The sequence below is a fragment of the Cryptotermes secundus genome, unplaced genomic scaffold, assembly GCF_002891405.2.
Source record: "Cryptotermes secundus unplaced genomic scaffold, Csec_1.0 scaffold790, whole genome shotgun sequence".
NCBI classification, from domain to species: Eukaryota; Metazoa; Arthropoda; class Insecta; order Blattodea; family Kalotermitidae; genus Cryptotermes; species Cryptotermes secundus.
Window position 1 is genome coordinate 126,758 of NW_019744127.1, and position 13,871 is coordinate 140,628.

At 39.7% G+C, this 13,871-nt stretch overlaps 2 protein-coding genes across 8 annotated transcripts in view; one reads left to right on the forward strand and one right to left on the reverse strand.

The window, feature by feature from the left end:
• Positions 1-13,871, forward strand: part of LOC111874531 — a 154,487-nt gene that overhangs the window by 57,133 nt on the left and 83,483 nt on the right. The window lies entirely within an intron of this gene.
• Positions 1-13,871, reverse strand: part of LOC111874529 (membrane-bound transcription factor site-2 protease) — a 90,144-nt gene that overhangs the window by 19,480 nt on the left and 56,793 nt on the right. For all 7 annotated transcript variants that reach the window (XM_023870103.2, XM_023870102.2, XM_033755482.1 and 4 more), the window contains one exon: positions 7,095-7,341. In XM_023870103.2, coding sequence (XP_023725871.1) covers positions 7,095-7,341 — 247 coding nt within the window. The remainder of the gene's footprint in view (positions 1-7,094; positions 7,342-13,871) is intronic.

Consider the following 13,871-nt stretch of genomic DNA (forward strand, 5'->3'; position numbering starts at 1 on the left):
GATGATGGAAGGTGTACTTGTGAAATTAAATCTAGGATTGCCATGGCAAAAGCTGCATTTAACAAGAAGAAAATCTTTTTACCAGAAAATTGGACTTAAATTTGAGAAAGAAACTAGTGAAATGCTACATTTGGAGTATGGCTTTGTATGGGGCTGAAACATGGACACTTAGGGCAGTAGATCAGAAACATCTGGAAAGTTTTGAAATGTGGTGTTGGAGAAGGATGGAGAAGATCAGTTGGACCGATTATGTGAGAAATGAAGAAGTGTTATTTAGAGTCAGTGAGCAGAGGAATATCCTACATGAAATAAGAAAACGGAAGGCTAATTGGATTGGTCATATCTTACACAGTAACTGCCTTCTAAAAGAAGTTATTGAAGGAAAGATAGAGGGGCGGATAGAAGTGACCAGAAGACAAGGAAGAAGACATAAGAAGATGCTGGATGACCTTGGGGAGAGAAGAGGATATTCTCATTTGAAGGAGAAAGCTCTAGATCGCATTAAGTGGAGGAACTGTTTTGGAAGAGACTGTGAACCTGTCGTCTGACAGATTACTGATGAATGAATGGATGATTGTATTTAGGGAATTTATTGAATACGTGTTCTAGTTCTTCACAGAACCTTTCCTTCATACTGGGCGGTTCAAATAAGACCGGTACTGATTTTTTTGTAAAAAAGCCGCACTGCGCAGCAGCTGTGCGACCTTGAGATTGTAGCCACAACCCCCGTTCTCCCTCCTGTTAGGGTTAGAACCTGTTCAGTGCTGTCTGGGAGTTTCTAGAGGGATGAGCGTACACAAGGTACCATGGAGCGTGGAACAATGCATTGTGATCAAATTCCTCGTTGGAGAAAACGTCCTGTCCACTGAAATTCACCACAGACTCCAACAACAGTATGGGGAAAAGTGTCTCTCACAGACCCGTGTGTTTGAGTGGTGTAAGTGCTTCAGAGAGGGCAGAGCGCGCGTGGAGTATGAACCGCATGATCGTCGGCCACGAACTTCCGTCAGCATGCCAAACATTGAACATGCAGACACACTTATTCGTGAGAATAGGTGCATCACTATCAAGGAACTTGGAGCAATGCTGTCCATCAGTGTTGGTAGTGTAGAAGTCATCATGAAATATCACCTGCACTATCGCAAGGTGAATGCACGGTGGGTACCATGCACTTTGACGGACGTGAACAAAATGGTGCACATGCAAGTTGCCAGTCGTGTCCTACAGCAGTTTGAAGACAAAGGTGATGCATTTTTGAAGTCTATAGTGACCATCGATGAAACGTGGGTGCACTACTTCATTCCTGCATCCCAGCAATCATAACGCGAGTGGCGGCATACCAAAGTGAGCGCAGAGGAGCCTCTCGGAAGGAAAAGTGATGGCAACGTTCTTCTGGGACTGGCAGGGGTTATCCATGTAGACTTTCTGACAGATGCCAGAACAGTCAATGCAGCTTATTACTCAGACCTCCTGGCAACAGACATGAAGGAAAAGATCTGATACAAGTGGAAGAGAGGTGGAAAGCGGGTAGCCTTCCTTCAAGACAATGCATGCCCCCATAAGGCCAAAACAACAATGGAAACCCTCCGGATATTGAAATGGAACCTTTTCACACATCTGCTGTACATTCCCGATTTGGCCCCAAGTGATTTCTACCTGTTCAGAATGCTCAAATCAGACTTGGAAGGCATGTGGTTTGTGGACGATGCCGCCATCATCCAGACTGTTCGGGAGTGGATACGCTGCTAACCACAAGCCTATTTTGAAAAGGGCATCAGGATGCTTCCAGAACATTGGAAAAAATGTGTTGACTCCGGAGGGGAGTACGTTGAAGACTGACATGCGCAAGTAAGTGTTTGGCAATTTTGGTTTAAAAAAAAAATCAGTCCCGGTCATATTTGAACCACCTTGTATCACGAATTTTATCTTCTGTTGGGGCATGAACATTCAGAACGATATCATCACACCAGTGACCTCTTAGTATTATGCATGATATCCTATCACTAAAGAACTCTACCCTCTTAACTGTTGATATAAGTCTCTTATGTATGAACAATTCTCTACCTAATTCATGATTTTCATTCCCCGTTCCATAGAAAAATGTATATTCACCTACTGGTGCAATGCCACCTCCGTCCCATCTGACCTCCTGTACGCCCATTAAATCTAACTCATATTTTTAGATTTCTTCTGCCACTGCCTGAGTGAACCTGCCCTATATGATGGGGTACCCAAAAGAAACCAAACTAATTTTTTTGTGGGCAGAGCTTTTGTAGTACCACGTTTTGCCGCTATGAGCGCATAGAGCTAACATTCCCGAGTCGATAAGCCAACTACCGTTGCTTCAGAAGGTAAGGACTAGTTTTGGCAGAGTTTATAGTGACAACTGTTTTGTGTGATTGTCGTTTTTGCAATGGCTGATTTTCATGAACCACGTGCGGCGGTGAAATTCTGCTTTTTGCTCGGGAAAAGTGGAACAGAAACTCTTGAAATGTTAAAAACGGCGTACAAGGACGATGCTATGGGGAAAACTCAAGTATTTGGGTGGTTTTCCCGTTTCAAAAATGGTGAAATGTCAATTGATGACAAACCTCATTCTGGTCGTCCTTCCAAGGCCCGAACACATGAAAATGTTGAAAAAATTAATGAAATCATCAAGGAAGATAGACAACGGACCATTGAAGAAATTGTGGAGCTGTCGGGAGTGACTTTGAGCTCAGTTCAGCGAATTTTGACAAAAGATTTGCGAATGAAAATGGTGGCTGCGAAATTCGTGCCACAACTGCTGACTGCTGAACAAAAACAAGGTCGCGTGGAAGCATGCTGTGCTTTGAAAGAAGAGTCCCGAAATGATCAAAACTTCTTTTCAAAAATTATCACCGGTGACGAAACCTGGTGCTATGCTTACGATCCTGAATCAAAGCAACAATCAAGCCAGTGGAAGACTACAAGTTCGCCTCGCCCCAAGAAAGCTCGTCAGGTGAAATCAAACATGAAAACAATGCTGATTTGTTTTTTCAATGTGAGAGGAGTCGTCCATTCAGAGTTTGTTCCGCTGGGTCAGACAGTTAACCAGGCTTTCTACTTGGACGTTTTGAAAAGATTGCGCAACAGTTTGCGGCGGAAGCGGCCAGATTTGTGGCAGTCTGGTGACTGGTTTTTCCATCATGACAATGCCCCTGCTCACACAGCCCTGTCTGTATGACAATTCTTGACCAAAAATGGTATGACCCCTGTTCCTCACCCTCCATACTCACCCGACCTTGCCCCGTGCGACTTTTTTTTGTTTCCTCGAATGAAAAGAGACATGAAAGGAAAACATTTTGCTGATGTTGCTGAGGTGAAGGAAAAAATGACGGAGGCACTGTCAAGCATCTCAAAAGATGAATTTAGACAATGTTTTGAAAAATGGAATAAAAGACTAGACAAGTATATTAGTGTAAGTGGAGAGTACTTTGAAGGGGATTAAAGGTTTGTGCTTAAAATTTGAATAAATAAGTTAAAATAAGTTCGGTTCCTTTTGGGTACCCCCTCGTACATACTTCTAGCATTCCAAGTACAAAATCTCATATCCATTTTCTTTCGCTTAGTTCGTTTATTCAAGGAATCCATCCTGGTCTGACGTACCATGTGAGCTTTCATAACAAGGTTATTTTTCCCGGTGAGGAGTTTTAGCCCCACGTCCAACCCCCAAGCTGGAGAACCACCCCTTGTCGGTTGTATATGACTGCTTATTCAATATATTCGCAGCTGTCCTCCATATCCAGAGGCTGCCTTCTCCATCCACAACCTGAGGGCACACCATGCCATGGTGACAAGGGAGCCACTTAACAAGGTAAGTCAAACATTCATACCAATATTTTTGCATCATTTTTTTTTTCTTTTCTGTTATGTGAAAATTAATTTCTGCTGCTCGTTTTTGTTCACATGACCATTAATTGACAGTCATCTAAATGTTATGCAACAACATGAATAACACTATTTTAAGAATTATGACATCAACAACAGTTTTTGTCACAGTGTTTGAGAATTCTGAATTATTAACACTTTGCGGACCAGACGCATGATATCATGCTATTGACAGTCATCTAAATGTTATGCAACAACATGAATAACAATATTTTAAGAATTATGACATTAACAACAGTTTTTGTCACAGTGTTTGAGAATTCTGAATTATTAACACTTTGTGGACCGGACACATGATATCATGCTTTTCGCTTTTAAACATGGCAGACCGGTCACATGATATCATCATTTCAGGACACATTAGGTTGTAACACACTATACCTTGCTCTGGCACCACGCAACTGCAATGAATACTGCGTAATAAATCTTCGGAATGTATGCTAGGTATTCAGTAACTTGACCTGGGTGGCTTGGGTCCCTACTCCAAAAGAAAATAAACTTTGCCCCTTCCAGCTGTTTATGTACCAGGCAGGAAGTTAGTAAATGGGAATATGTTTCAAGGACAAAGGTGGTTGAAGGCAAAGCGATCTCTCTGACCTGTTTCCCGATGAGCTATCTGACATGCCTTGTGGAGGAGTAGTGATTAGTGACTCAGACAGTGGAACTGACAAGGTTCAACAAAGAATTGTGGCCACAGATAATAAAAATGAAAGTTGCCTTGTGGCTTATAAATTGTGCCATTTTCAATTCACTTTTAGTTTACAAAAACCTAAACCCTGATTCAAAATTGAAATACAAAGCATTTCTGATGAATGTGGCAAAGGCCAGGGCTACAGTGCAGATGGTGGCGGCAGAACCAGGGTCACACGAAGACTTAGTGTGACCTAGCCCATCAACTCTTACCCCATGCAGGCCTCATGTAGACACCCCNAGGTGATATGCGGAAACATACCCTGGCAAAAATTGTGAAGAGTGAACATTCCAAGGGGAAGCATCCTTCTAGGCAATGCCGTGTTTGCGCAGTTCACAAAAAAAGGACTATGACTGTCTACATTTGCAAGTGTGTAATGCCACTTCACAAAGGGGAATGTTTCCAGAAATATCACACTATCAAGCACTTCTAGGAGCATTGGTAAGTGTTCTCCAAAAATTTTAGTTCATAAAATTAATTAGGAGATTTTATATTAATTTTTAAAGTGAACAGTGCACAAGTTAGGTTAGTGGGTATACAAATGCCGGTCCCCAGGGTAATTTAAATATTTAAATCACCGGTCCGCAAAGTGTTAACTGTGATGAGTTTTGAGAAAGTTAATTTGTTTTGAACTGGAGAGGTAGAGGGGCAGAATTCTGCACTGGTAATGGGCAAGAAAAGGAATGCTGGAGCTTTAATCCCAGTCTCCGTCTGCTTTTGTGGTAGGGGGCTTATTCAGATAAACTAATTACTCCATTTTCTACACTGCACATGTAGGTTCTCTAGCAAAGTGAAAGGATAAATGTGAATGATGAATGTGGAAAGGCTGCAGACAGAAATGGCCATGACCTAATCTGAGGTGTTATCCCAGAATTCTCCTGGAAGGTCTGAGAAAAACTATGGAAAACGTTAGTCATGATAATTGACATCTGGGTTGAGAACCAAATATTAGACCTCTCAAATTCATAGCAAAATTACTAACACTGAATCGACATGTATGTTACTTTATTTCACTCTAGACTTCCTCATCCTTAACTCCAAAAAAGGGTCACAAGGCATAATCAGGATTGCGGAACTGAACAAATATTGTTATTGTATTGGAGGTGTTATAAGAATTCATAACAGTGTGAAACAATGGAGCTACACTCACTATAAGTGGTCTAGAACCTGGAAATACATAAATCGCTATAACAAAATGGAAAATAGCTACAGTCAACTCAATGTAACTGGTGCAAATGCAGAAACTTATAAGATAATTAATAATTAACCTGTAATACTTAAAATATGTGAATCATTTTCTCAAATTTAAGCTTAATTCATGAAACAAAAAAGGGGAAATTCTGAAAAACATACTGTGGCATATTTGCTCTATTCAGGAACTGTTGAGCCACAGAGGCCTTGGGGCATGCACGCAACAGGAGAGTTGTGGATCGTATCAGCGCGTTGCTAGGTGACAACTCTGTGAACACTTGGATAGTGTAACAGGAAGTGCGAGTGATGTCACATATCCCCACTCATCCCAATACTATGCAACCCTCGGCTGACACCCCTCTCCACTAGGCTGTGATGTCCCGTAACACTGGTAGCTATCATGTAACTGGTTTCTATGGAGTCTGTTGCTGGGCAATAGCTCAGTGAACACGTTCCAACAATATAGGCTGTTTTCTGTGTGGTCAGTGCAGAAGCTACATAATGAGTATTTGTCAGTGTTGAGGCAGTTACGAGTAGGTGAGAGTGGCGGAAGCAAGAAAAGTGGAACGAGGAATACAGAAGGTTGAAGAAAGCAGTCTTCTGGGATTTGGCACCGTGTATATGTGGTGTTAACCGACGTTTCGGAGGAACGTCGGTTAACACCACATACACAGTGCCAAATCCCAGAAGACTGCTTTCTTCATAGTCACCGCCGTGAAAGCCTCAGATCTTACAATACAGAAGGTTGCCTGTGAGAATGTCAAGTGTAATTTAGAAGACTTTGTGTGTGCAACGGCACAGTGGATTATAAGGTGTGTGTAAATCAGCAATAGGGCTGTATCTGAGTGCAATCAAAGGAGTGTGTGTAACCAAGCTGTTAATAAATCCAATCATTTGAACTAGAACCCGTCATTTAGTCACAGGTCCCCCCTCCCTACATGTGACAATACTGTCATTAGAACTGAAGAATGCTGCTATGCTTAACACAATTAAATTGACAGTCATAATAATGATTGCAGGAATGAATGTCTAGCTACAGACCATACATGTTGCATCAGATATTTTGAGAGTATTTCACTTTAATATCTACAGCAAAATTATTACAATGAATCACTGCATGCTATCACCAAATTTCTTATTCACAGCATAGAAATCATACTCTACATATATATTATAAAAATAATTTCATGCTCTTTATCAATGGACATGTTATAAACATATTTCCTGTTAGTATCAGTGCTACTTAAAAGCACTGTGGCCAACCCTTTGGAACCCTAAAATGTGAAAGACCAATGGCACGTACCTGCTGAATGTTCCTGACAGTAACCCCAGTGCCAATGTCAAAGAATGGATACAGCAGAACTGGAAGCAGTATCAGCACAGACATGGCAGCAATGGTCAGAACAAAATTGTGCCAAACACCAGCACATGTGATACGGAGTTGCCTCTTTGGAGGAAGGGAGTCATACTGCTGTGTGTTCAAGTGCACACACATGAAAGGTACAATCAGTACAACAATCAGTCCAGTGCCATCAATATGTACATCTTCCCTGGAAGTATACATTCTTATTCATTATTCTGGTCCCATAAGGAACATGGGAAAAGTTTACAACGATCCACTGAGAACATAATTCCTCGCTCTAGTTTCCTTATCGCCTGAAGACATATTCATAACCTTTAAATGCCAAACTTCTGAAATGGTGGAATGCCTGAGCTGGCTGGAGTTTATTTAAATGCTTGTTGCTACTCAGCATTTAAATGTCCATTCCTGTTAAGGCGCTTAAACAATTTTAAACAATGTGTTTAAAAATGCTGCATCTAACTCAATTCATATGATAAATGGATGGAATTAACTTTGTTTGTATCAGCAAAGAACATAGTGTCGCATATTATAACGGAAGATTTGACAATTTTTATACAAAGAGTTATATGCTATTTTCAATTTTTTTTTTCTTTTAATTTTGATGCCCACTGCAAAAATGGTTTCCCAGTTCTTCACAGAGTTGTTCTGCATTATAAATTAATTTATGTTTGTAACACTTGAAAAATTTTAGCGGTCCCTGGTGTCATAAAACAGATGGAAGCAATAAAATCATTTGGTCTTCTGCTAGCACTGCTTACACCCTTCGGATTTTCGAATCTTTTGACTGAAGGACAGAAGAATGAAAGAATGGCTATTCAAGAGAAACCTAGAGGGGGTCCCTTCTTCAGTGCTAAGACCTTCCGTTATAGCTGCAAGAGATTACTGACCTTTCTAGGGTCGTGAACAGACAATAGCATCGTGGCTGAGATACATCGTGCGATCTGTTTTCTGTGAAATCGAATACTGTAGTTTCATTTCAGCCTATCTACGTGTATACATCAAGCAGATAACAACAAAAAAGGTATGTACATCGAATTTTACTATATATTTTTAATACATTAATCTGCAGAATCTGCAATAAAAGTACTGGCTTGTAGATGAGTTTGGGCATAACTCATATGTATATTCTTTTTTGTTGCTGTTCACTTAGGTATCATTTTAATTCCTCTATTAGGGTTTTACTCAAGTCTGTCTGGTAATTACTGCATTTAAAAATAAATATTTAGGACTGTGCATGTGCTTCTACTAGCGGAGTTTAAATGTCCAATTGGCCAAAACGTGGTACTGTGGCCACGACGACCATGCTTATGACTGGCCCAATCAGGGCACTTTGGACATTAAAGGTTAAATAACTGAATGCAACAGTCCTTATTTCAGTCCTCAGTTTTTCAATCAATACCCTCTTCACATAGTAGAATATTCTAAACAATGTTGTTAAATATATTATTTTTAATTTCCAGGGAACAAACGAACAAACTCCGTGGTCTGTAGTCAACAACTGAACTATTCTGACTGATCGACCGCTGCTTTTTGGTGAAATTAGTGCCAACTTTTGCAGATAGAGGGTGTCATGTGGTCAGCACAAGAGATTCCCACAGCCATTAATCTTGGTTTTCTAGACCAAGCCGCGATTTCCTTGAAATAGCTCCACAATTATCATCATGAGGCTGAGTGGATCCTGTTCCAGACCCACTACTTCTCAGAAATACAAATAGGATAATGTAAGTAAAGGATTTAGGCAGATTGGGCACAACAGTTTCTTAAGCACACTCATGTGATATCGTCTGGTGCAAAACACAATTCAGAATTCAAGTTTTATTTAAATTTATTAGACCAGAACAAATATAATAAAGTACATGAAATCTGAAGTTGTTATGACAATGACTATGGGATGTGACTCCATATTGTTTGGCATATAAGTACTGTTTCAGGGGAGCCTGCTGACTTCATTTTCAGTGTGGAAGTTTGACAATGTAATGCACACACAAATTTTAACGAAATTTTCTCAGAAACGAAATTAGTACCAAATTATGCACACATAAGAATACCAACCATGAATATAGCAGACAAAAAACATATAACTAAGCCTGAATATTATGCATAAAGAATGAAACAAAATTGTTACACTAAGTGAAACAACAAGTAAAGAAGTTTTGAGGTTTTCACGGCAATGACAATGAAGAAAGTTGTCTTCTGGGTTTAGGCACCGTGTATTCTTCGTTTTGGCCGACGTTTCGGAGGAACGTAGCGCCTCCATCTTCAGAGCAGTTGAATAGCTGCGGAGAGCAGTAGCTGTGGTGATAGGATGTGGAAGGTGCTGCTTATATACGAAGTAGGCAGGGGGGGTGGTTAGGGAGAACGGACCAATGGGAGCAGTGGAGAGCGATTAAGGCCATATATGGTGTGTGACTAAGGGAGAGGGGGAACGGTCAATGAGTACATGAAACATCCTTTCCCTCAAGAGAATCCTACAAGCCACACCAGTTCTTCGTCATGTCATTGACGTCAATAGCCTGTCCTCAACCTACCGGTTTTGACTACCGCACTTCCTAGTGCTATTGACCTCAAGTTTCCTGTACTCACTGACCGTTCCCCCTCGCCCTTAGTCACACACCATATATGGCCTTAATCGCTCTCCACTGCTCCCATTGGTCCGTTCTCCCTAACCACCCCCCCTGCCTACTTCGTATAGCAGCACCTTCCACATCCTATCACCACAGCTACTGCTCTCCGCAGCTATTCAACTGCTCTGAAGATGGAGGCGCTACGTTCCTCCGAAACGTCGGCCAAAACGAAGAATACACGGTGCCTAAACCCAGAAGACAACTTTCTTCAACAAGTAAAGAACTTTACCACACACATATACACAATTCAAGTGTTTGGTAACTAACCTGGAATAACATCAAACACACCACAAATCAAAAATGATAATACAAAATGGAAAAAATATACCAAAAGCAAAAATACACAACATGACCAAAACTAAAAAACATACAATAATGATACATCTATTAAGCAAAAGAAAGAAAAATAATTCAAAACACAAGCACAAAGACTAAATCAAAATATCAGGCCAAGGAACAGAAACTGCAATAAGCAAACTGGACATACCTGAACAAATTACTTTAACATGAAACTGTATAACTTATGATTATATTAAGATCTACAGCAAATGTAAAGCAAGTTCCTTTCACTGTTGTGTCTCTGAAGATGACCATGAATGGCCAAAACATGCATGGCCATATAAATAAATGGATCATTTATAGTTAATTTGTTGGCACTGGACTGCTAGTCATACCAAGATTACCTAAACATAACTACTACAGCCAGGAAGATGCAAAGATGCTAATAAAAAAATCTTTCAATATGCAGGAATATTCAGATAATGAAAAAGACAAAAAATAATGGAACTTCATAAAAAAGCATGAACAACAAACTAACAACCAAACAGCAGCAGAAGCAGACAAAGGATAAACATTGTAGCAGGACTCATATCTCCTGATAATTGAGGCATGCCCACTGATATTGTACTATCCAATAAGAGATGTGCTATGTTGCTCAATTCAAGTCTGCTACTATGAGTTTCAAAATCAAATACCATGTGTGCTCAGATGAACTTCTTGTGAAAACAGATGAAATATGTACAGTAAAACCTGCCTTAAACGGAAATCTGTCTTAAATGGAAATATTTTCAGGTCACTTGACTTTGGGGCTGAAAAAGGCGTTAAATAACCTGGATTAAATGGAAACTGTCTAACGCGGACAACAGAAATCAAAATAAGCCTTTATACGGAAAATTTCCAGTCTTCCACAATGAATCGTTTAGAATAATTTTAGGCACCCTATACATTCTACAGAATTTTGTTTTTCCTAACTCTTTAAAATAAGCTTCTAATGGTACTGCACTACCTGCACTGAGATTCAGCAGAATTGTTTTCCCCTTCTGGAAACTGTATTCAGTAAGGGCTCTAGGCCTACAGTTTTACTTTAGTCTAGCAGTTGTCATCATGGCTACAAAGACAAGAGTTGTGCTTGATCTTAACACAAGATAAAAGTGATTCATGCGAGTGAGCGAGATAAATTGTCTGTTAAGCAGATCATGTAGATGTTTAACGTCGGTAAAACTCAAGTGTATGAGATTCTAAAGAAGAAAACGGAAATTCTGAAGCGGTGGGAAACTTGTGCTAATGGAAAAATAAAAAGAGAACTTAAGAAAACTGCAAACGAAGATGTTAATGAAATAGTGCGGGAGTGGTTTGTCAGTGTGAGGGCAAAAAATCACCAGTTGTTGGGTCCTATGGTACAAGAATATGCTAAAAAAGTCGCTGAAAAACTGGGGAAGATTGAATTCAAAGCATCTAACGGATGGTTGGACAGTTTTCGCAAAAAGACATTGGAGAGTTTTTAATGAACTTTGTGGTGAATCAAGTGATGTAAATAGTGAGACCATTAAGGAATGGGAAGCTAAATTGCCATCCATAATTGAGGGATATGAACCTGAAAACATAGCGAACGGTGATGAGACTGGACTGTTCTTCCATGCACTTCTGAATAAATCGCTATGTCTGAAAGGTGAAAAATGTTTGGGAGGAAAACTGTGCAAAGAAAGATTGACTGTTTTTCTATGTGGTTATATGTCAGGTGAAATGGAGAAAACCTTAGTGATTGGCAAGGCAGCAAAGCCACGATGTTTCTGAAACATGGACATACAGAAACTTCCCGTTGAGTGGAGATCCAACAAAAAGGCATGGATGACGCCATAGATCATGGAGCAATGGTTAACGGCCTTCAATGATAGAATGAAAATGGAAAACCGTTGTTCTTGGATAACGCAACATGCCACCCCCATATTGAACTTTCCAACGTGCAACTTCCTTGGTTCCCTCCAAACACCACTAGTGTTTCTCAAACAATGGATCAGGGCATCATTCGGAATGTTAAGGTCCACTATCGTAAATTAGTAATGCAATCTTTGCTCGTCAATATAGATTCTACATCATCCGCCTCTGAACTTACAAGAACTGTCTCGGTTCTAGAGTCGGTTATTTGGATAAGTCAAGCAGTAAAGAAGTTGTTACCAGAAACTGTGACAAAGTGTTTCAAAAAAGCAAGATTTTCTACGGTAGAAGTTACTCCTAGTGTAGAAAATGAGAATGACCAGAAAGACTTACAACATTGAATGAATGAAGCTGCTTTCAGTAACTGCAATGCCGAGGACTGCATCAACATAGACAAAGATGTGAAAACAGAACCAGACACAATGGATATCAATGCATTAGTTGAGAATTTTAGAGAAAATCGAAAAGGAAGAGAGGAGGAGGAAGAAGAGGAAAATGACATTGTGATAGAAGAAAAGTGTAGAGTGAAGACTTATCAGGATGCTGCCAACAGTTTAAAGGTACTGCAAGAGTGTGCCACGCAATGGAATGATTCAGACATGCTTACTCTAATTTCTCAAGCTAAAGTGTTTGTGGAAAGTCAGGCAGCCAAGAGAGTAAACTGCATGCAAAAAACTCTGCCGGAGTTCTGGTAAAATTATAAAAAGTGAGTACTGCAATTTTTTCCTGTTCAGTGTAATGTTTGTATGTGTTCAATGATTATAGTGTGAATAAATTAATGAGCATGTTGTTTTGTTTTGTCTCAAATACGTTTATGTCCTGGTTTAGTTATTACAGTATACCTTGATTAAATGGAAACCTTGTTTCAGCGGAAATTTTTTCTGGTCCCTTGAGATTATGTTTCAAGACAGGTTTTACTGTACTTAGGTGAAGGGCCACATTTTCTCTGAACATTCAGGAGCAAATCCCATGTTTTCAGCTAAAGCAGTTAGTATTTTAGGGCCTTTTAATTTTTTCTCCAATACAGTTGTGATTTTGAAACCATTTCTTGGACAACATATCCAGGACACAGGCTAAGTTTGATTCAACTGCTTGTTTCTAGCTTTGTAAGCAATCTTTGTCATTGTACCAGAATTCCTATCGTACATAATGCGGGTGTTGCATATTCCTTTCTTTCTGTCTTTATCTCATCTGGACTTCGTGGAACTGTATATTATTTCACATCACACCTGCTGGCTACCTCCATCTCAATAATATAAACAAGGAAACCAAGACCAGGAAAAGATATAATTCATTAGTTTGTTTTTGCCCATGACAAAAATGGTAAGTTGAAGGTCTGTTAAGTTTCTTTTCAGCTGGGGCAAGTACTGTGAACTTTTGTGTTGCAATTTCTACCATTTATACAGACTTAAATGTGTAACAATATATATGTTAATTATTTTGTTAATAGTTTCTGATTCAAAGTGTCTGAGTAGAGCATGTTGCATAGTAAGCCAAGTACAAGGGGTAGTGGTCATTATAGCAGTTATGGTAGCAACCCTCACAAGTAGTTTTTAACACATACAGTTTCTTTGAAAAAATGTCTGAGAAAAATGAAGCACACTGGATATCAGTAAATACCAGGAACTGACAGAAGAAGTGTGCTGTATAAAGAAGTTGACCATTTGGCTCATAGGCAGGGAGCAAAAGAAGGGACAACAGGGTACTGAGGTGTTTCTATCACCCAGACAACACAGACATTCCAAAAGGAGCAGAAAACCTAGACAACTTCCAAAAAAATGGTTTACACTAAACCATTTTCAAATAGAGTGAATTATGGTTAATTGGGGCAGCAGTTTATTCGAGGCAAATTGTGGGAAACAAAAAAAAAATCAAGAAT